The 23,580-nt window shown below is 41.5% G+C and overlaps 1 protein-coding gene across 5 annotated transcripts in view; it reads right to left on the reverse strand.

Annotated features, from left to right (window-relative positions):
- CCDC93 (coiled-coil domain containing 93) overlaps window positions 1-23,580 on the reverse strand; it is an 89,345-nt gene that overhangs the window by 33,673 nt on the left and 32,092 nt on the right. For 2 of the 5 annotated variants that reach the window (XM_037728398.1, XM_037728396.1), the window contains 5 exons: window positions 23,189-23,225; window positions 20,935-21,027; window positions 20,610-20,660; window positions 19,659-19,745; window positions 4,766-4,879 (listed from right to left, as the gene is read on the reverse strand). In XM_037728398.1, coding sequence (XP_037584326.1) covers window positions 4,766-4,879; window positions 19,659-19,745; window positions 20,610-20,660; window positions 20,935-21,027; window positions 23,189-23,225 — 382 coding nt within the window. Of the gene's footprint in view, window positions 1-4,765; window positions 4,883-19,658; window positions 19,746-20,609; window positions 20,661-20,934; window positions 21,028-23,188; window positions 23,226-23,580 lie in introns of all 5 variants that reach the window. The other 3 variants (XM_017500225.2, XM_017500227.2, XM_037728397.1) reach the window with 2 other exon arrangements.

Consider the following 23,580-nt stretch of genomic DNA (forward strand, 5'->3'; position numbering starts at 1 on the left):
TCTTCCCACCTGCTTCACCCACCTTCTTGCGTAGCCTCTCACCCCTGCACCCACCTCTCATCTGACATTTACCCCACGCTCTGTTCAAATGAGGTGTATGGGATATAGAACATGACATTGTAACTGTAGGATTAAAATATGAGACAAGATAGGGTAGGGGCAGGCCCAAGGAAAGAGAATCAGCTCCCTCACCAGGGGGTTCAGGAAGCCTTCATCAACAAAGACTTACCCCAGATGGATCTTGGCAGGGAAGTAGGAGCTTGCTAAGAAGGGAAGGCTTATCTCTTTCTTTCATTAATTTAACTAACAAGAACTCTCTTTAATTCTTCATCTGACCATCTTTTCTTACGTAGGAAGTATCCCAGTAGCTTAGCTTAGTTTTTATCTTGTTGGAGTCCTCCAGGATTCTCTTACCTCTATTTTCTTCATCATAATTAACCCCTACATTTACCCTGAAAATTCAGCTGCTGGTTAACACCACCTCTCTGGATCTTTCATCACTCTCAGGTTTCTTCTCAGCTACCTACCAGCTGCACTCCATTTCTATTCCTTTGTAACATATTCCCTTATTGGACCATGACATGGTTTGGCTGAATCCCTACCCAAATCTCATCTTGAATTATAGTTCCCATAATCCCCACATGTTGCAGGAGGGATTGGGTGGAGATAATTGGATGATGGGATGGTTTACCCCATGGTGTTCTCATGATAATGAGTTCTTGTGAGAACTGATGGTTTAATAAGTATCTGGCATTTCCCCTGCTTGTACTTCTTCTTCCTACCATCATCTGAAGAAGGGCATGTTTGCTTCCCCGTCTGCCATGATTCTAAGTTTCCTGAGGCCTCCCCAGCCATGCAGAACTCTAAGTCAATTAAACCTCTTTCCTTTATAAATTACCCAGTCTCAGGTATGTCTTTATTAGCAGGGTGAGAATGGACTAATATTTCCTTATTTGTAAAGTGAGGATAATATGAGTACCTCCCCTTCATAAGGAGATGTTGTGCAAACTGGGTTAATTTTGCAAAGCACTTAGTAATTACGAAGTAATAACAAAGCATGTATTAGCCATTACTACTACTGACAGAGAGATGTCTGTGATAGAATACATGAAAAAAAAATTCAGTTTTGTAACCATACAACTCACCCTTCCCAGGTGAGGGCATACGTGCTTGCAAAAGCCTAAAAAAGGATGCATCTCAGATGCTCTGTGCCTGTATGACCTTGTAAAAGAGGTTGTGGAAGTGTTTGGAATCCCTCTCATACTACAAGTAGACATACACATTGATAAAATAACTGATGAACAACTCGACAGTTTTTAGCAAAATAAAAAATGAAAATAATTTTTTTTGATTTAGCAATTCCACTTCCTAAAGTCTATTTTATAGAAACACTTCTATACAGTTGCACAAAGGTGGTCATGGTAGCAAAAATTTGCAATTGGGAAAAAAACAACCCTCGAAAAACCTACATACTCATGAATAGGGGACAAGTTAAATAAATTATGTTACATATATACTAGGTCACACTATCCAGTCACTAAAAAGAATGAGGTAGATTTACATGCTTAAATTTTGGTTCAACCACTAACAAGTTGTTTGACTACAGACAGCCTGCTTAATTTGTGTTTCAGTATCCTTATTTGTAAAGTGAGAAAAATAACAGTACCTCCCCTTCATGAGGATGCTGTGCAAACTGAATGAGTTAATTTTATAAAGCATATAGTAATTACTAAGCAATAACAAAGTACTTTTTAGCCATTATTATTACTGACAGAGAGACGTCTGTGATAGAATAAATGAAATAAAAACTCAATTTTGTAACCATACAACTCACTCTCCCCAGGTGAAGGGGCATATGTGTTTGCAAAGGCTAAAAAAAGGTTTGCCAGGAAACACAGCAGACACAAATAGTAGCTTGCTCTGTTTATTCTTATCTTTATATAGTTCCATATTATTTATAATGAGCTTATCCCTACAATTTAAAAAAAAAAAAACCGCTTAAAACATTTGAAAATTGACAGAATGCCCGTGTGTGGTGGCTCATGCCTGTAATCCCAGAACTTTGGGAGGCTGAAGCGGGTGGATCACAAGGTCAGGAGTTCAAGACTAGCCTGCCCAGTATGGTGAAATCCCCATCTCTACTAAAAATACAAAAACTAGCCAGGCGTGGTGGCGGGCACCTGTAGCCCCAGCTACTCAGGAGGCTGAAGCAGGAGAATTGCTTGAACCTGGGAGGTGGAGGCTGCAGTGAGCCGAGACTGCACCACTGCACTCCAGCCTGGGTGAGCGAGACTCCATCTCAAAAAATTAAAAAAAAAACCCAAGAAACTGACGTAAGTAATGTATTTAGTATATCTGTGCGCACGCGTACGCGCACACACGCGCGCACACACACACGAACATGAAACACAGACTCTGAGCAAGTCTCTTCCCTCCCTACCTTATTTTTCTTATCCAGTTGGCCTACCTACATGGCCAGGGATTATTGCACGTGCTGATCATTATCTTTAATTACATTAAATATAGCAATAATGATTGTTGTCTTTTATTGAGAGCCTGCTATGTTAGGCAGTATGCTTGAAAAATAACACCTCTGGGTAAACGTGTTCTGAACCAACTGCAAAACAGACTCAAGCGTCAGGAAGGATTGTCCTGTCAGCTGGACCAAGAATGTGTCAAGACTGCTATTTGTGTTGAGGCCTACCATTTCTTCTCCCCAGGTTTATACAGGAGGTAGAAGCAAATATCCATTCCTGTTGGGATATTCTGGCTCCTGGAGTCTACAATAACCTCAAAACTATCTTCCTTCAGAAATAAAGACAACATAATAAGGAAGCCTCATCCTTGACTCCTGCTCCTTCTGATTCTGTGATGAGTTCTTTTTGAACCATTCTTATATCACCAGCAGGGGTCAGGAGTAGAGATGATACTGTCTGAGTTGAGAACTCACTAAAATGTCTAAACAAATAACTGAACAGAAACCAAGTCGCAGGCTATCTTTCATTCTTCTTTGATCCAGTGCACTTAGCAAAGCCAACATATTGTTTGTTCAGCTATGGTACAACAAATTCTAATAGAACAAATTCAAACAAAGAAATGATTGAGCAAGACCATTTGATATGTTAATATCTTTTAAATATGTGAGACTTAAAGGAATAAAAAATAAGCTCAAAATGCGAAATGCCAACTGGTACCCATTTTTAGAAAACTAATGGTTACAGTAACTACTGGTGAATTGTTCTTTAGACAGCCATATTCCTTCTCTTTTTTTTTTTTTTTTTTTTTTTTTTTTTTTTTTTTTTTTTTTTTTTTTTTTTTTTTTTTTTTTTTTTTTTGCTCTGTTGCCAGTCTGGAGTGAAGTGGCACGATCTTGGCTCACCACAGCTTCCACCTCCTGGGTTCAAGCGATCCTCCTACCTCAGCTGGTGGAGTAGCTGGCATTACAGCCATGTGCCACCACGCCTGGCTAATTTTGTATTTTTAGTAGTGATGGGATTTCACCATGTTGGTCAGGCTGGTCTCAAACTCCCAACCGCAGGTGATCTGCTTACCTCGGCCTCCCAAAGTGTTGGGATTACAGGGTGAGCCACCGCCCCCAGCCCATATTCATAATCTCTTGCTACGTGTATGTTTCTAATCTAATCTATTGCTAATGCAACTGCAGCACATAACTTTTTATTGTCCAATGACTGTTCCCAAGTCAAACTTCCCAGCTTCCTCTTAGGTCTACTTTTTAGAACAAATATATGTAGGTCTTTCCAGAACAGTACCATCCATCACCAGGTATTATGGAACACTATTTCCTACAGCTCTGTAAAAGTTCAAGTTTGCTCCATTTCCCTGCCATCAATAGTAACTGTCCATATGTCGACTATTGCATCAGCCTCCTACCAGTTCTCCCTGAATTCCTTCTCACTCAAGTCCAGTTAATTCATGCTCCTGCAGCAAACAGAACTGTCTTTACCATATGCAGTTCTGATCACGTCACTCCCCTATTTAAACCCTTCAGTGGCTTCCATTGTCCTTAACATGGCCTGGGTGGTCCTGTTTGATCAGACACTGCCAACCGTCTCACTTATGACTCTCTGGCCACAAAACAGATTGGCCAAGACCATTCCATCCTCCTCCGGTCTTCGTTCACGTTGTTCCGTAAGTCCACAGAGCCCATACAGACTTCCTGCCCAGAAATGCCCACTCATCTTTCCAGTCTCAGAACTCTGTGACCTGAGGCTAGGGCAGGTCTCCCTATTAGTCACTCTCCCAGCTTCCTCGACTTCTCCTTTAAGCATTTATCACACCTGTAATTAAATGATGATGAGTATGATGTCTTCTCATTAGATCTTTAGATCCTTGACAGCAAGGATCATAACTTGTTCTTCACTCATCCTATTAACTTAGTTCAGTGCTTCGCACACAGTATTGCTTGGTAAATATCTGTGAACTAATGCTATTCTTATTCTGTGATCTTTTTCTATAACAGAAGTTAGCAAACTTTTTCTGCAAAGGGCCAGACAGTAAATATTTTAGGCTTTGTAGGTCTTATGGTCTTCTGCAACTACTAAACTCAGCCATTGTGGCCTGAAAGCAAGCACAGAAAATATGTTAACAAATGGATGTACATATGCTGCAATAAAACTTTATTTACAAAAACAGGTGGCAGTTGGATTGCCCCGAGCACCAAAGTATGCCAACCCCTGTTCTGGAATCTCTTTTAACCAATCTACCACGAAGATCCTGAATAGACTTATGAAAAGAAAACACTGACCTCTTCAAGATGTTTGGTCTTCTGCACAATCTGTTTGTTTAAGGAAATGACTTTCAGACGATGTAGCTGGGAGGTTCCTAATTTTTCTGGACTTTCTTCAGCTGATAGCTCAGACTGCTGTGGAAAAAAGGGAGGGCAAATCCAAAGAATTTAATTAGTTCATCTTGGTTCACGGAATCAAGACCTTTACATAAGCCTTCCATTTATGCTTTACTGATATCTGAAACAGAACTAATTTCCCCATACCTGTCTCTATATTTGATGTCAGGATTATGCTTGAGTATCCTGACTTCCTCCAGAGGCCTGTCAGGCTTCGAGACTGAGATGTGGGCAGGCTCCAGTGGATTCACGCATCACTCACCTTCCAGATTTCCTCCAGTGTGTGGGGGCTGAGTAAACTCATTCAATTCTGTTCTGCAGCTGTGGCCTAGATTGGGTGATGTCTCTGACGCTTAGCAAGTTTTCTTGCTCATAAACTGCTTTTATGGCCAAAGTCCTAAGAGAATAAAAACTGCACTCCCCACCTAGCTTCCATGCTCTCATATTAGTGTATGTGGCACACATACAGCTTTGTTTTAAAACTACGACCTTCAAACTTCACTTACAAGAATTCTTCTTGCAGGGTAATCAGCAGCTATCTTGATATGTGGAAAGATTATTCCTGTGACAGGTATCTATCTAAGTCTGAATTTTTGAGCCACATCTTCCCTCAAAACCCTGTCAGAAGGTCTGAGAGGCCAAATATCTTTTCATACTACCACGAAGATGTTATTTGCCTTTTCCCTCTCATTCTCATGATTATACAGTGAAATCTTCCAGATGTTACATGACATGTGATATCACTGCTCTGATGTTAACATGTAACGTGCTCATTATTTGTAAATGAATACATAAGCAATTGTGTATTAATACATAAGCTATTATAAATGAATATGTAAGTTACTGTAAATTAATTAATATATAAGCTATTGAGTCCTCAGTTGTTTTTAAGAGTCTTTAACTGGGTCCTAAAACTATTAGAAAATGTTGAGAACTGCTACTTTAATCTAAAGAGCATGGCTCACCTGGTAATCCACTCATGAACTGGGACAGTCAATGGAGTGTGCTCACCAAGTGTCCAGCCATGATTTACATAACCCTGAGAGGGAAAAGTTCTTTCTGATTCTACTCCTTTACTAGACCTCTGATTCAGACAACCATATGAACAGAGAGAAAATGCTCGCAATGCACAGAAAAAATCTTGAAGCCTCTATAGGTATCTCTATCACATCTGTTATAATAGTACATGTTCCAAGGAAACATGGGCTTTCAAAATACTTTCTCTTATTGGTAGGTAATAATTCTTAGTGCTATGTGGAGTCCTGTAAATGCACATTTACAGGCACACTGTACATATAAACTTGTAAGTTCCTCTGTTTGCCTTTGAGTCTAGAGACAGTGCTATGGGAAGCTGCTTTGTTTAATGGGATGTTGTTTTTAGACAGATAAAACAGTTTATTACAGAGCTTAAATGAGAGTTCCTAACCTAGTAAACAGTAAGCTGATTGCTCTATTTTTCAAACATACTTCATCAAGCAATCTAAATTTTTTGTTTCTCAAAGCCAAGAGAACTCAGGCTGATGAAGACAGGAACAGGTTCATAGAACAGCAGGTCTCATCCAATAGTTCATTCACTGAGAGATACAATGAAAAAGAAAACTAGATGACCAAGGTAGATTCTGAATGATGAGACAAAGTCAGACAGAAGAAGAGGAAAAGAGGCTTTATACTAAATCCTTGACAGAAAAAATTTAAATCCTAGCGCATCCTAACAGATTTCTACTTCCAAAATGCAACATCTGTCAAAGAACATCAACCATCTACAAATAATCCATTTGTATTTACATTGGAGTGAGGGCTAAAGTGCCAATCTGATTTGTTCAACATTTTCAGATTAAGAACGTGCTTTCAAAGCCACTTTGTGGATTAAGATGACTTCTAGTGTAAATTCATTGTTTTCTAATAACCGACAGATATTCACAACTTCTATTTTTAGAAGAAACAGATTTAAATGTCACTGAATAATATTAGTCTAGTTCAAAATGGTAAATTCTCAAGAGAAGCAAAAAATGATTATTTTGGCTAAAACTATATACTTTTATAATTGAAAGAGACCCAAAAGGTTATTTACACATCAGCCATCTTTCTAATACAGGGTTCTCTCCTATACTATACCCCACCAAAATATGATCAGTAAGCTGACAATAATAAATAATTCCTATCTCATATGGTACAAGGAGTTCTCTACACTAAATAGATGGACTTCAGTTTTTGGTACCTTGACTGACCCTTCAATGAAGGACAAGTAGGCTGGGTGCAATGGCTCACGCCTGTTATCCCAGCACTTTAAGAGGCCAAAGTGGGTGGCTCACTTGAGGTCAGGAGTTTGAGACCAGTCTAACCAATATGGTGAAGCCCCATCTCTACTAAAAATACAAAATTAGCCAGGCATAGTGGCATGCACCTGTAATCCCAGCTACTTGGGAGGCTGAGGCACGAGAATCACTTGAACCCAGGAGGCAGAGGTCACAGTGAGCCAAGATCATGCCACTACATTCCAGCCTGGGCGACAGAGTGAGACTCTGTCTCAAATAAATAAATAAACAGACTATGTGAAATATTTATTTTAAAAATGTTTTTCAATCTAAGAACTATCAAGAATGTTAAATTCCAGAAAATTCCAGAAGGCCAAAAGATAAGTGAAAGTGAAAATCCAGGAATGTATGTGTACCCACTGAAGCTGGCTTTTTTTCCTGAGGGTATCTGCCAAAACCTGATGGTCACAAACCTTGATTTTTACAATTCAGTAACAACCGCCCCACACAAATCCTAATACAGCTGTAAGAGGGGAAAAAATCCACAATGAGACTTTATAACAACAGATTGGCCCTCATGCAGTTCTGCAATCCTAATTCACACACCACTTTGGTACAAAAAAACCATGAGTAAGAACTAGGTTTAAAATGGACTTGGCCTGAAGTATTCCCAGGTGTTTGGCAGAAGCAAAAGCAGATCTTCCCTGAAATAACCGAGTTTCAATCCTAGGCCTCAAATAGTTCCTACAGATAAATTTCCAAGGAATACGGGCTCACAGTCAAAAATCAAAAGTACGCAAGAAGTCAAACTACTATAAACAAAAGCCAGCGAAAACAGACACCAGAACTGTATCTGTAAAGACTTATTCAAATATATACCCTCTTCCAATGCACACACACCATATACACAAAAACATATTTCCCCCCCCCAAAAGCAACAGAGTAATCACTCTTTCAGATAACAGTTCAACTAAGTGTCCACAGTCCTTCCACTTGTCCTTTCTATCACAAGATGTTGACACCTCTCACCACCTTGGCTGTTATCCTTTGGATATATGCTAGTTTATAAGTAAACTTCTGAGGCACTCCTGATGATGTGTGATCACTGCGGATAGGAGGGGATCATCCACCTTCCTTGATCTACATTCTGCTTCCAAAAATGAAACTAAATACATGAATGCTCTTTTCAATATTTTTTAAACCCACTAATGAAATTCCATGAATTTCTAAAAACCCAGTTATGAAACCTTACTGAGTCTAAGGCTTTGCTTTGGGTTCCACAATGAGTAATATGATGTGCCTGCTGAGAATGCACTTAACATTTAGGAGATGTGAACAAAATCCAACACCTCCCACTTTCATCCCCGTATACTACTGTCAGGTCAGATGGCATCCTCACCAAATTGTGAATTGGCACAACTCACTTTTCTGAAATTCAACAGTTTACATTTTTCTTAAGTGATGCTCCAATTATCTTTGCCAGTGATGCTCAAATCTGGCAAAGCTAAAGCCCAAGTCTTTATGCAAATTGATAAGGACTCTGAAATGTATAGGTTGTGCTCTGTGGCTTGAGATAATTTTACTAGGTTGACAATTCATTAGTTGATACCATTCTCTTTGTACTTAGGTATTGTATACTCACTACATAACAGTCACTCCAAATTCAAGAAATCTTGGAGCTGTTTGGAAACCACAAACAAATTTAGCATTTTTCTCGCCAGATTTACAGGGTTCCTCTCTTAACTCTGATTAAAATTTTAAATCTCTCCCCACCTTCCTTGGCTTATTTAAGCTAATCTTTACTCAGATCTTATCGTGTGGGGGCACAGTGATACTTACTGGGGAAGTGGGAAAAGACAAAGATCATACCTGGGGCCCTTCATAATCTAGTCGGACAAAACTGGCTCATTCATAAGTAAAGGTGTTTCATCGTCTGAATTCTCCTCAAGGCCTAACTTGTGTCACAGAGGAAGTTTTGAAAGCTGTTGTTGTTTCTTCTTCTCCCTCTTTCTTTCTTCTTTTCTTCAGCAAATTTCTGTGAAAACCCAATTTTGTTGGGCACTGAGGGTACACTACAATCCTAGCCCTCCTGTAAAGCAAACATACTAGTCCTGGGAAACAGGCAAAGAGACAAATGAAACGGTGCTTGAGGGAAGTGCTATGAAGAGATAAAGCACTGATCTCTACTACAACATCAAAGAAGAGCCTCTTTTAAGAAGTGGAATTTTTTTTTTCTTTTTTTTTGAGACGGAGTTTCGCTCTTGTTGCCCAGGCTGGAGTGCAATGGCGCGATCTCGGCTCACCGCAACCTTCGCCTCCTGGGTTCAGGCAATTCTCCTGCCTCAGCCTCCTGAGTAGCTGGGATTACAGGCACGTGCCACCATGCCCAGCTAATTTTTTGTAGTTTTAGTAGAGACGGGGTTTCACCGTGTTGACCAGGATGGTCTTGATCTCTTGACCTCGTGATCCACCCGCCTCGGCCTCCCAAAGTGCTGGGATTACAGGCTTGAGCCACCGCGCCCGGCTTTTTTTCCTTTTTTTTAACAGACAGGGTCTCACTCTGTTACCCAGGCTGGAATGCAGTGGCGTGATCATGGCTCACTGCAACCTCAAACTCCTGTGCTCAAGCAATCCTCCTGCCTCTGCCTCCCAAGGAGCTGGGACTACAGGTGCATGCCACCATGCCTGGGTAATTTTTTAATTTTTTTGTACAGATAGGGGTCTACTATGTTGCTCAGGCTGGTCTCAAACTCCTGGCCTCAAGAGATCCTCTTGTCTCAGGTTCCCAAAGTGCTTGCATTACAGGCAGGAGCCTCTGTGCCTGGCCCAGAAGCATTGCTAATGGCTATCAGATGAGTTTCCACAAAGTCTTCAGGTGATACATTATCTTCTATTGAGTATTTACTATGAAACAGGCAACAGGAATACAAAGATAAAAAAATGAAATATTGGCCCTCTAAAAGTTTAGAGGTTAGGAATATGATGTATGCAACAACTATTATGTTATGTGAAGAAACAGCATCTAGAATGAAGGGGTTTAAAAATCTACCCAGGCGCCCACCCCTCCTGATTCCAACCTGATTTTTTTCCATCTGTGGCCACAACAGGAGGTTCCCAAGAGGGCAACACCCCCACCCCTTTCCTGCCCCATACTACACTTCTACCCAGCTCCACAAACCAATGCTGCTAGCAAGTGGTAACAACATCTTTTGAATTGGGGCAGGGTGACAAGACTGAAAACACTCATACTAAGCTTATTAGAAACCACACAGATGCCAGATCAGGAATGATTTTCTAACAAAGCAGTCAGGATCTCCTAGCTGCTAAGCTTCCTGTGACTTTCTGGCCCAGGCAAGGTCCCTGTGGTGTGGTATCTTCACTCAGTCCTAAGCCCTCCTCTTTTCCATTTCACCCCATGGTATGAATTTAAAAGTCACCCATTCTGCCTGGTTATTATCAGGCAAAAATAGTTCAGTATCAATTATGCCAATCACTTTTCTTTGGGCAGATACTGTCACTTCAAATAACACAAACCAAGCAGTGCCTGGTAGCCACTTTGCAGGCACACAAATTGTGTTCTGTAATTTATCTTTTCACAGATTGACTGGAAGCCCCTCAGGGCTGCAACCCTGACTCACGGGTAGCCTAATCCCTGCCCCCTCCACCTGACACTGCCTGGATGTAGGATCTGCTCAACAGGTGTTTGCTGAAAGAAGAAATGTATCTAATCCACTCTTTCACATGACAGTGATTACGAGGTCAATTCCATCAGTTCTCTGGAAAAAAAAAAAAAAAAAAAAAAATTGTACTAATTTAGAAATATACACATTTTCAGAAGACTTCAGATACTTGGAAAAAGTATAAGGGTTACAAACCCAGGACACAGGAATAACAACATGAAGGTAGCTACTAAGAGGACAGAGGATTTATTAACCATTGATTATTTTGGGTCAATTCCCTCCAACTTTGTTAAATAAATTTCCTGAGGGCCTAATGGAAACGAAGGACTTATGGGGGTGCTAGCCACTGTGTGTGCCCCACATCTGTCGGTAGAACAGCAAACCCTGTCTCCTATTCTCTCTAGTTCAGAGGAGCTGCCAATCACACCCAACTCCTGGCAATAATGGGCCTGGGGAGAAATCTGTGACCTAAGCCATGACAAACAGAGGACAATCCTTCCTTAAAATTTTATATACTTATGGAGGGACGAGACAGTAAGGCAGAAACTGTCTATAGTCAGGTCCCCAAGGTGATGAGGCCGAGAGACAAAGTGAAGCAAGGGCAAAGGGCTATGGCAGAGCCATCGAAGTCCCCTAAGAACTTCCAGTTCTGAGAGCTGAATAAAGGCTCTCTTTTACTTATAGCAACATGCTGGGTAGGATTCCTATTACTTGTAACCAAAAAGCTTACAAGGCACAGGGTCCAAGTTAGTGAGTGACAGAACTGAAGAGGCAGTCTTCTCTGCTAATTTTATCATAAAGTGGAATAAAAATCATTATGATAGAGGGGGGATAAGATCTGCTCTAATCAGATGTGGCTGTCTGCATTCTCTAGAGGAGACCCCTTCCTTTGTGTTTTTTCGTAAGCAAATCCTTGACCATACCCAAGCTCTAACTATCTGGTGAGATTCCCCACGTGCTCTCGAACGAAATGACTTCAAGACAGAGCAAAGGCTTCTGACTAACCACCAGAGAATGATCCTCAGAATTAGAAGGTCAGAGGCAATGGTGCCAGAATTTCTTAACTGCTGGACCGGAAAATTTCCAAAATCCATTAAGAAAAAAGATTCCTTCCACAAATAAGTCCCTTTATGTACTAAAATACACCTTGTTATAAAAATGAGATCAAGATGTTGACATTCTTCTGGCTAGGATATTACCTCCCCCTGCCTTTTTTTTGAAATGAAATCTCTCTCTGTCACCCAGGCTGGAGTGCAGTGGCCAATCTCAGCTCCTAGGTTCAACCTCCGCCTCTTAACGTTCAAGCTATCAATCCCACCTCAATCTTCCACGTAGCTGGGATTACAAATATGTGCCACCACGTCCAGCTAATTAGGATGGGGTTTTACCATGTTGGCCAGGCTGGTCTCAAACTCCTGACCTCAAGTGATCTGCCTGCCTCAGCCTTCCAAAGTGCTGGGATTACAGGTGCGAGCCACCATGCCCGGCCGTATATTACCCTTTGAAGAACTGGATGAGAACATTACAATGTGGTATTCTCCAGAAACATGAAGAATCACTCAGATACTCCAAACAGAAACTTTCACAGCTTTCAGCAGCTTAGGTTTATGGTATATGAATGTCTGGGCTGAGCTGCACCATTTTCTCTCTTTTTTGTTTCTGTGGTTAGTTCCAAGCATGCCCCACCAGTAGCCCAAGGTAGGCAACTGAATAATGGGACACTCTATGGAGGCACAGTCACATCCAAGTCTGGAAGGCAGACACTGAGGATGGTAAAGGAGGCTGTCCCTGTGTCTCGCTAAGGAAGCTCCACCTAGCCAAAGAGAAAGGTTGCAAAGTCAGACAGTCCTGTACTGAAATCTGGATCCTGCTAGCTGTATGGCACTGGACAAGTCACGTAGCCTCATTTCTTCACCTCCAAAATTGATACAGTATCACATACTCATTTATTGAACAACACTGGTGGGCCCCTGGCGAGGCTCTGAGATTACAGACAAGAGTAAAGGTGGTCCACAGCTACATAAACAGATAGTTTCAACTGCATACAACTACAATGATGGAGGAAGGCAGAGGATTATAGGCAAGAAGGCAGCCTATATGAATTAAATAATTTTTAGAATTAAAAAATAATGAAACTTTTAAGAACTAAATGACATAAGGGTACACAAAGATAAGGGAGAAGGCACTCAGGTTCTGATTCCCTAAGACAAATCTGTGCCTCTAGAACTGCAAAATGTTCCAAGATCCTGTCTTAGGGAGAAGTCGGCCAATGAATAATTTAGTTGGCAGACTAAGTATCAAAGCAGTCAAAATAGTGTATGGTTAGTTAGTATACAACATTATGGAAGGTCCCTTCCTGCCCTTCCAGGGACCTTGCACTTTCCCTGGCCCAGCTTCCTTTTCTTTCTTCTGGCTCCTAAAGAGGCTTAGGAGGTTGTAGGGTGGAAGCATTTTTTGGACAGTTAAGCATTTTGGTTTTCTATAAGTCATAGTAATAGATTCTTCTTCCCTGTAAAAATAAGTGCTATTATGCAGTGAGAATATTAGCCATCAACACAAAAAGCACAGTGGTGCTTCTTCTAGCACATTCAAGGAAGGTTGTTACCCTTTGGAAACAATGGCAGATGGAGCTACTCAGTCTAGAGTCTACAGACACTTATGAATTATATATCTGGAAGTTTCTTCACATTTCTCTTTCTGCTGCTCTAAAAGAACCATATTAAATTGAGTTATATAGCTCAGGAACTTTCTTTGAGACACATGTTATGTTATACTCTTACAAGAACTTGTGAACTTTACTAGTGAAAGAGAAGTCTGCACATGTTTTTTTTTACCTTGCTTTTATATCCCATTGCCTGTCAACTTTCCAAACACTCAAACCAGGCAGGCTATTCAATTTATTCCTTGGTCACAAAATCATTTTTACACTTGATCTTCCCCACAAATCATCCTGTTCCCTTTCTTCACAAAGAAAAAAAATTCCTGACCTCAGCCTAAGTGGGTTTTTCTCAGATACTACCAACAGATTTCCTCCTGGGCATTCCTCAATCCCAACTCTATTTCCAAAGTATATTACTGAGACCCTGAAGGTGGCAGCATTGCCAGTGCCCAGTTTCAGTCCAGTCTGTGGCAGTAAGATTAAAAGACCAATAAGCAAACCATGGTGGACAACTCAACAATGGCTCATGAATCCCACCTGCCGATGTTCACACCTGCCTTTGTGTAACCCCTTTCTCTTGGGTGTGCATGGAAGCTGCGTCTTGCTCTAACCAATAGAATACACCACAGAAAAATAATCTTTTGATTACATATATGTAATTAAATTATATAAGTCTATAATACCTACACAGAGAAGTCTCTCCTGCAGGGAGAAGCCCTCGCTTGCTGGTTTTGATAAAATAAGTGGCAACGTAGTGGAGGCTCACATGACAAGGAACTGAGGGTAGCCTTCAGCTAATGGCCAGCAAAATCTGATAATTTCAGTGGGCATGTTGTATGAACTGAATGCTGCCAACAACCGTGTAAGCTTGGAAGCAAATCCTTCCCCAGGAAAGCCTCAGATGAGACTGAAGCCTTGTAAGAGTCACAGAGCTAAGTCACAATGCTAAGCTGTGCCCAACTGCTGCCGCACAGAAACAGTGAGATAAAAAATGTGTGTTACACATATGTTTACTGCAGCACTGTTCACAATAGCAAAGACTTGGAACCAACCCAAATGCCCATCAATGATGGACTGGATAAAGAAAATGTAGCACATATACACCATGGACTACTCTGCAGCCATAAAAAAGGATGAGTTCATGTCCTTTGCAGGGACATGGATGAAGCTGGAAACCATCATTCTCAGCAAACTGACACAAGAACAGAAAACCAAACACCACATGTTCTTATTCATAAATGGGAGTTGAATAATGAGAACACATGGACACAGGGAGAATATCACACACCAGGGCCTGTTGGAGGTGGGGGGTTAGGGGAGGATAGCAGTAGGAGAAATATCTAATGTAGATAACAGGTTGATGGGTGCCGCAAACCACCATGGCACATGTATACCTATGTAACAAACCTGCACATTCTGAACATGCACCCCAGAACTTAAAGTATAATAACTAAATAACTAAATAACTAAATAAACATGTGTTATTTTAAATCATTACATTTGTGGCAATATTGCCACACAGCATCAGATAACCACACAAATAATGTAAGATGAGAAAAGCAGCCCCTGACATCTGAAAGCTAGCCTGGTACTATTAGCAAGGCATTGATGCTGCTGGGGTGCTGGCTTGCACTCATAAGCAGGCCTGTGGCAAAACACAAACAATTTCAAAGAACACCAATACCAGACAAGGCCACCCTATGACTATGAACATGTCTGAACATGAACGAAAACACAAACATTGTCTGAATCCCAATAATGACTAAATATCCCCTATACTGGTTATTATGCATACATAGCTTTAACCCTGATTCATTTTCCCCATGTCTCAAAGGTTTATTAAGATACTCATTCATAGACTCGCCCCTCCTTACAGTATCGAACCCAAAGCAAAGTCCCACTTCCCTGAACCCTCCTCCAAGCCACCTTACATAAGTCCAAATCCTGTTCTAAATCCTTTCTGACACCCTCTTACTGGAAGGCCTTGTGATTCCCATTGGTATGTGTTTTCCCTCACTACAAGCAGCAATACACACAACTTGTTCAACCACAGATATGTTCCTAGGTGAATCCAACTAGGCATTTCACTGGAGAGTACTGACAAAACAAAAACAAATCAAGTAAATAACAAAAACACAAAACATGACTTTAGCATAGAACTTGCATAAAATAGAACCATAAACCAACAAAACAAGAAAGAGGCCATACTCAGTTTAAATTAGATATAAGACATAAAATAGAATCACCACCGGGGATGGTGTCTCACACCTGGAATCCCAGCACTTTGAGAGGCAGAGGTGGGTGGATCATGAGGTCAGGAATTCGAGACCAGCCTAACATGGTGAAATCTCGTCTCCACTAAAAATACAAAAATTAGCCGGGTGTGGTAGTGTTTGCCTATAATCCCAGCAACTCAGGAGGCTGAGGCAGAAGAATTGTTTGAACCCAGGAGGTTGCAGTGAACCAAGATCGTGCCATTGCACTCCATCCTGGGCGACAGTACGAGACTCTGTCTCAAAAAAAGAAAAAAAAAATAGAATTGAGTATCTTGAAACGAATAGAAAGAAATTATTTGACAAACAGTAGGAGGACAAGTGGATACGAATAGGAAAACTAGGGCAGGTCCCCACTTTAGGCTAAAGAAGAATAAATTTTACATATGTTAAAGAAGTGAACAATTAAAAGACCAGCTGACATGTGATTATTTCATCAGATCGATGGAAAGACAATGAACCTCTCATTTGAAAATAAGAACAAATAAAGACTGACCAATTTAGGTACAAATTCATAGTACATAATGAAAAACTATACAAAAGTAAAATAAAGTGCCTGAGAAATACTTGCATCACAGTGACAATACACTTAAATCTGAAGTACAGACTTTATTCAAACTCACAAGGAAAACATTACATGAGTATAGTCTGTAACAGACAATTCAGAGAATAAAACAGAGTAAAGAGTCCTGTATTCAAACCTGGAATTTATTAGTTACATGGTACTGGATGAGTTACTTAACCTCTGTAACCTGTACTTATGCAGAACCATCTTCAATCCTCTCAGTGGTCTAAAGGGCTGCCATTTTATAGTTATTACAGCAATAAGTTAGACAAACAAAAAATCAAAGCCGGAAATGTTGGGAGCATATGCTGGGAAGTCCCTTCATCACTGATAGTATTTTATGTAGTTATAATATGCAGAGGGAGTCACAACCCAGTCATCCAACACCTAGAAAACCTCTTAGCAGAAATTATCTGCTCATATTTCACAATATTATCCATAATGGCAAACAGAAACAGCTTAAAATTGTGTCTAACAAAAAAGATGTTAATGAATTGTGCTGTATTAACAAATAAATTATACAGTTATTAAAATTAATGGAAATGGCCAGGCACAGTGGCTGAGACCTGTAATTCAGCATTTTGAGAGGCTGAGGTGGGAAGATGGCTTGAGCCCAGGAGTTCAAGACCAGCCTGGGCAACATGGCAAAAACCTCATCTCCACAAAAATACAAAACTTAGCCAGGCATGGTGGTGGGCGCCTGTAGTCCTAGCTACTTGGGAGACTGAGAGACTGAGATGGGAGGATCACCTAAGCCTGGGAGGCCAGATATAGTGAGCTGAGATCATACCACTGCACTCTTAGCCTGGGCAACAGAGTGAGATTCTATCTCAGGAAAGACACACACACACACACACACACACACACACTCTCTCTCTCTCTCTCTCTCTCTCTTAAAAAAATAAAAATAAATGAGAAGGCTAGAAAATATTTAGGATGTAAAGTGACCAAAAAAATGGACTACAAAAATGAAAACAAAGCTATCAATGGCTGAAGAGTTCTAATGTGCCAGGCACCATTTGAGGCATTTTGGTCACATTTCATGTAATCTTCCCAACACCTACCAGAAAAGGAACATTATTCTCATTTTATAAAGCAGACACTAGGGCAAAGACAGGTTAAATAATTGGCCAAGGTCACACAGCTGGGAAATGAAAAAGGCAGATATGAACCAAGATATGACTTCAAATGGTATGTTTTTAATCACTGCACTCACTCACTGTCCTAACTCTTTTAGACATATATGATGATTGCAACTATGCCCAACTATGGAAATCTGGGAACAAACACTACAAGATAATATACAAATATAAAATAACTGCAATATGGGAATAGGATTAAAGGCAATTTAATTAAACAAAACTATCAGCTTCAATGCTATATTACCAACCCAATGAAAACAACACAATCAAATAATGAATGTCTGATACCTCCAATTCTCCACCAGAAGTTTAACCACAGTCATCTTTTCGTGTATGTGGGGGATTGGTTCCAAAACAACCTACATATACCAAAATTTGTGCATACTCAGCAGTTGGCTCTATAGAACCCACATATATGAAAAGTTGGCCCTCCATATATACCAGTTTTGCATCTCATGAATACTGTAGTTTCTATACAGATCTGGTTGGGAAAAAAATCCATATATAAGTGGACCCACACAGTCAAAACCTGTGCTGATCAAGAATCAACAGCATATGTGACCTTGGAAAAAATCATGGCATTGCTTCCTGTCCAAATTACTCCTAATTTCACTCTTTTCTAGAAGAATGGGATGGAGGTAAAGTATGGTCCAAGGTAAACACCAGAAACCATCAGAGCTGGATAGAGATCACTGGTCAAGGGTGAGGAAGAAAACGCTCAGGAGATAAAGACACGAGAGATCCAGAAGGAGACCTACAAAATGCAGAGTAACTGGGGAAGGCAGGTGAGCTTCAGGAGACCTAGGCAGAGGAAGGGGTAGAGAGAGAGATGCATTGCCAACCACAGGGGCTCTGCCTGCCTGCTTTTCCTCTTACAATCATCAGAGCTCCTACATGCTCACCATAGAAACAGCATTGGTTGCTCTATCTAGTTGTCTTTTGTTTTTTCCTAAAAAACTGGGTTCAGCAATGCTTGGTGGCAACATAAGGGCAGGTATAAACTCTTGCCATTCAGGTGTGTGTGCTGACAGGAAACCAAGACACTTTCTTCTCAGACAGTGAATTAATACTCTTTCCACAATTACATCTTCATTTGTACTTTTAGGATAACAAAATCCTATTCTGGTCAAATTTCAGATAACACTTTGAGCAGTGTCATCTATCCTAGGTGGTAAATGAAAAGAGAAGACACTCTGGATTCTATGAGGGTTGGATTAGAAAGCCCATGTTAACAAGCACTTATTTGGGGGAGTGGGGAAAACAAAGGAATCTCACCTGGAGACACTCCAAGCTGTTTCACTCACTCATATTCTGCTTGCACAAGGGTCCTTCAAGTCTCCCTCCCAGAGATTCCCATGCATGGCAGCACTACACATTTAAAACAGTTTTCCAAAAGTCTTGGGTGTGTTATAGCCAATAACACCCCCAGATTACTGGAGACACCTTTTCCCTGATCATATCACCTGTGCAATCACTTCAGAAGAATATGTCACAAAGAGTCAAGGCAGAGCTAATTTGTAGTAAAAGATTCTGAGAAAAAGAAAGCAAGCTGGATGCTTCAACAGACATCAACATTTTAGGGGGACAGGGCTGGGGAAGGATGGATGTGCAACAGTGTCCCGTAAATCTGATTTTACTGATACTACATCTCAGCCAGACCAGAATCAGTTATGTGCAAAATGATTAATCACCGTCTCCCTGAAATATTCAAGGTCCTCCTGCCTTTCCTTAGGATGGAAAAAAAAAGTGAACTCTGAAATACGATTTCAGGCTTTTCTTCATTCTATACTCTTTTAATAAAGTAGAACAAAAATTTTGCCTTGGGTTTGGCTGAGTTATGAGGTTTATCTCCTAAGAGGCAAAGCTTCATGCCTCAGCCCAATCACCAAACTGAGCCCAAGTTATAAGAAGTCTGATAGAGAAGGAAAAATGCTCATACCATACCCTCGGGCATGAATTTATCAAATGTGGTTAATTGTTCTGCGAGACAGGTTTTCTCTTTATATTTACAGAAAAGTGGACACTGCAGAACAAAATTAATTTAACTAACGGACAAGTGCTGATGGTTGTGAATGGCAAAGCCCAGTGTGTTTCTCACAAATGTGGCTGGTGAGTTACAAGAGAACACAGAGCACTGCTGGGGCAGAGGGGTGGGGAAGCGGGAGAACAAAGCCATGGAGCATTATCCCAGGCACAGGCTCCAGCTGGGCTCCCACCTACCTTCTCCGCATACTCAGACACAATCTGCTTGATCTCGGCAGAGCAGAGTCCCACGATCTGGCCCACGGAGCTTGCAGTGAGACGGCTCTGCAAGCAAATGGAGGGAATGTTCTCAAAACCAAGCTTTGTCTTCCACAGCACTGGAAAATCTGAACACTCTATTATGGTAAAACAGATAATATTCCTAGGGGAAAAAATAATTTGGCTTTGCCATGTATTACCGACAGCAAGGGTGAAAAGAAGCCTCAGGACAAACATGCAGCTACCTCCTGAGTCACTGAACTGATGGTGTTAGATTCTCCTCGGACCCTGGGCACCCCTGAAAAATGGTTCTTCCCTTCTATGCCCCACCCCAAGGTCTCACCTCCTGAGGGTCACCAAACAGAGCCTGCAGGAGATTTGGCAGGCCTAGGACACAGGGAATAGAGAAGAGCATGGAAAAGGACAAAGAATCTCAGAATTCTAAAATATCTCTTTACTACCATAGGCCCTTCCCAGGCCTCAAAAGAAATGATCCTTTCAAAGCCCTTGGCTATACCTTCTGGACAGGCTTTGAGATCTGGAAAGACCAACTATAATGTCAAAATCTTACTTCCTACCTAAATAGTGTAACAAGAAAGCAGAAGACAAGAGCTGCCTCAGCATGAGGCATAACTCGTAGTTAGGGTGAGGCAGGGCCAGCCCCACCTCTTCTGCAGAGGCCCTGTGAACCTCCCAGCAGGAATATTCAGCTTTCACAGGGGTCCTTCAAGTCTCCCTCCTAGAGGTTCCCATGGATGACAGCACTAGGCATTAAAAACAGTTTACCAAAATGAACTCCCCAGGGAAGAGGAGGTACGGTATGCTGGTTTAAGGAGGGCTCTGGAGAAAGTGGGCTCTCTGGGAGAAGACCCCCAGCAGAGCAAGGTGGTGCCAAGTCCCCATCCCCACACCTCCCCCACTCCCCCTCACCTCCTCATTTGCCATGGCAGTCATCTTGGTCATCAGCGATTGTATACGCTGCTGAAAGAGGAATGGATGGGAGCAGCAGTGAGTGGTTCTGAACAGGTAAGACAGAAGCAATATGCCTACATGGATGTTTGTGATGATATCCAAGGGTTTCTTCCTTGATCTTGTCTTATGTGAGCCTCAAAGACAGGTGACAAAAGGAAACTCGAACGTGTGAAAGGCCCGTTCGCTGTGGGAGGTGCTGGCCATTTGGAAAAGCTAGGGATAAGAGTACAATTTCTCCCAAAATGACTTACACAGAAACCTCAGACCTACATGGACCACACACCTCTTCAGCTGCTCGAAGCTCATCTTCCTCGTGGACATCACCTTTTTCTGTAGCTGACAGCCCTGCTGAAAGTGCCGTTTTCTTGTCTTCAGCCTGCAAGGGAAGATGTGAAAACAGCTGAGCACTGGAGTTGGAGACTCAGCAGAGAAAGGACAATACTGTTAAGAGGCATGAGTCTGAAAGAAACACAGATCTGCAGAGCAGCACCACCCCGAGAGAACGGATACTCCAAAGGCTGAACATCCACTCAAGTACAGAGCAGGCAGGTTAAGCTTCAGGAAGTGGCAAATGCCTATTTCCATGTCCCAACTGCTCACTGATTAAATTCAGGCCACACACATTTGCCTGACTTACCCTTGCACTTTGGCTGGATCTTCTCACTACTTTAACACTTTCAAGAGCAGATCACTACTAAACGAGTTTCTTCAAACTGCCCATTAAGACCAATTAGTGAGACATAAAAGTAATTTGGCAGGTATGACTAGCTCTGTATAAATTAACATAATAGAACATGCCAGAGTGCTTTGTAGTGAGGGGTTAAGTGCTTTGTAGTGAGGGGTTAAGTACCACATAGTGAAACTTTTGTTTTGGGGGTATTAGTGTGTGTACACTGAATCATGATGAAAAATGACACATTTACTGCTTAGAGTAATCCAGTTAGAATATCACTGGTCTGAAGGATGAAAACTGCCTTATCTGATGACCAAGCAGCATGCACTGGACTCAGTCCCAGGCCCTAAATGAACCACATCAAACTCAAGGCACCCTGGATTAGCTGCTCCTCCTCAATCATGGGCTACAGGTTTTAATTCTATCTCTGTAATCTACCAGCTGGGTGACCTCTGATCCCTGCATGTTAAGGATCTCTAGGGTCAAAAGAGAGGTTTGGTCTCAGATGCCCTTCTTGGGCCATCCCAACTCTAGCTGCCCATGGGAACACTCTGAGCTCCTAACTGCTTGGGCACATCCATAGGGGATGAGACTTCTAATTCAAATGTGCCCTGTGACATAAGAACGACAGGACAAGCACAATTTGAACACTATTTCATGAACATCTCATGATTTTTCCAATCATAACCAAATTGCCCAGTCATATATAAAGACAATCTTTTCAGACTCAAATTACATATCAAACTAAATGTACACATCAAACCCTTATTATATACCAGATGCAACACGATATACTCAAATCCAGAAAACATACTGCTGATGCCTGCAGTGACCGAGAAAACAATCACCACAGGAAGCAGAAGGGGAACCTGGGGGAGCTATACAGTGGAGTGGGTGGCAGGGGAACATCAGGGGGAACGAGTCCTATTCAAGAAATCTGGGGGTCAGGTGGAGAATAATAAGAGGTTAATAATAGATCTTTTTAAGAGGCCACTGACCACTTTAGCTGACACTTTATTATTTAGAAGGCAGTGGCTATGAACACAGGCGCTTATGTCAGATAGACCTCTGGGTTCAGATTCTTATTAATTCACTTTAGAGCTGTGTGACCTTGGACAAACGACTGAGCTTCTCTGAGCATTAGCTTTCCGACCTGAAAAGCAAAAATAAGTATCCTCCTCATAGAGCTGTTAAAGGGAGTAAGTGAAAACATACAGAACCCTTAATATAGAGCCTAGAACACAGAAGGGGTTTGTCACCATAAGATTTATGCACCTGCCCTGCTGTTGACAATGAAGCATCATTAGTAACACATAAATTAACAGAAATCTTTGGGCATCCTTTGTGAAGTTAGAAAAGCCCTCCTGACTTACCTGGCTCTTCGATGACTGGCTGCTTCAGCAGACGGTGGGCCTGTAATTCACAGCTGTGCCCTACCTCACTGCTAGCATCCTGCTGACAACTGTCTAACGTCTCTCACCTTAGACAAGGAGTGGTCTGGGAGCCCTGGCAGTGGACTTCATCTTCATACTGTAGAGCTACTAGACTCCGCGTGACTGACCCTGGGCCACAACTTTCTATCACCCCTCATTTCCAGCCCCAGGATGAGACTGCTGCTTTGTTCCCCAATCTGCAGAGGTGGCAAGCTAGAAAAGCCAGGACAGGGATGCAGGGGCCAAAGATAGCTCACACATCCCTGCCATCACAGCCTGTCCAGGTACCCGGGCTTGGGCAGCAGCAGCCCTGCCATTCCCTTCCTGGGATCCCCGGGGAGCTGCTGCCCAGCCTGTGAGTGTCAGTCAGAGGGGAGAGAAGTCACTTCCATCTCTCAAATATTCTCTCCCATTATCTATGCTTTTCTTACCTTCTCTGTTTTGCTCTGGTGGCTAAATCCATATCTCCTGCAGGCCACAAAAAAGGAGTTGAATTACTACTCAAAAAATTATAATAAATTCAGTCAAATGCATTTTGGTTGACTTTTTACATGAAAAGCATCAAGAGAATTTATGCCATTTGGTGACTAGAGAAAATGTTACAAGGCCTAAATTACAAACATAGTCCACCGTCTTTTGAATAAAGGTCCAGCCACCCTACTTGCTATGCAAATACTATAATGTAAATTGTTAGTCTCAGACAGTATAGAGTACAACATTTTCCTTAAGTGCAATCATGACTTTTTGAATCAGGAACAGCATTTCTGAGCCATAATTTAAGCTAAAAGCCTTAAAAATATCTATACAAACAAATGTAAATATG

This window comes from Cebus imitator, unplaced genomic scaffold (genome assembly GCF_001604975.1).
Source record: "Cebus imitator isolate Cc_AM_T3 unplaced genomic scaffold, Cebus_imitator-1.0 Scaffold264, whole genome shotgun sequence".
NCBI classification, from domain to species: Eukaryota; Metazoa; Chordata; class Mammalia; order Primates; family Cebidae; genus Cebus; species Cebus imitator.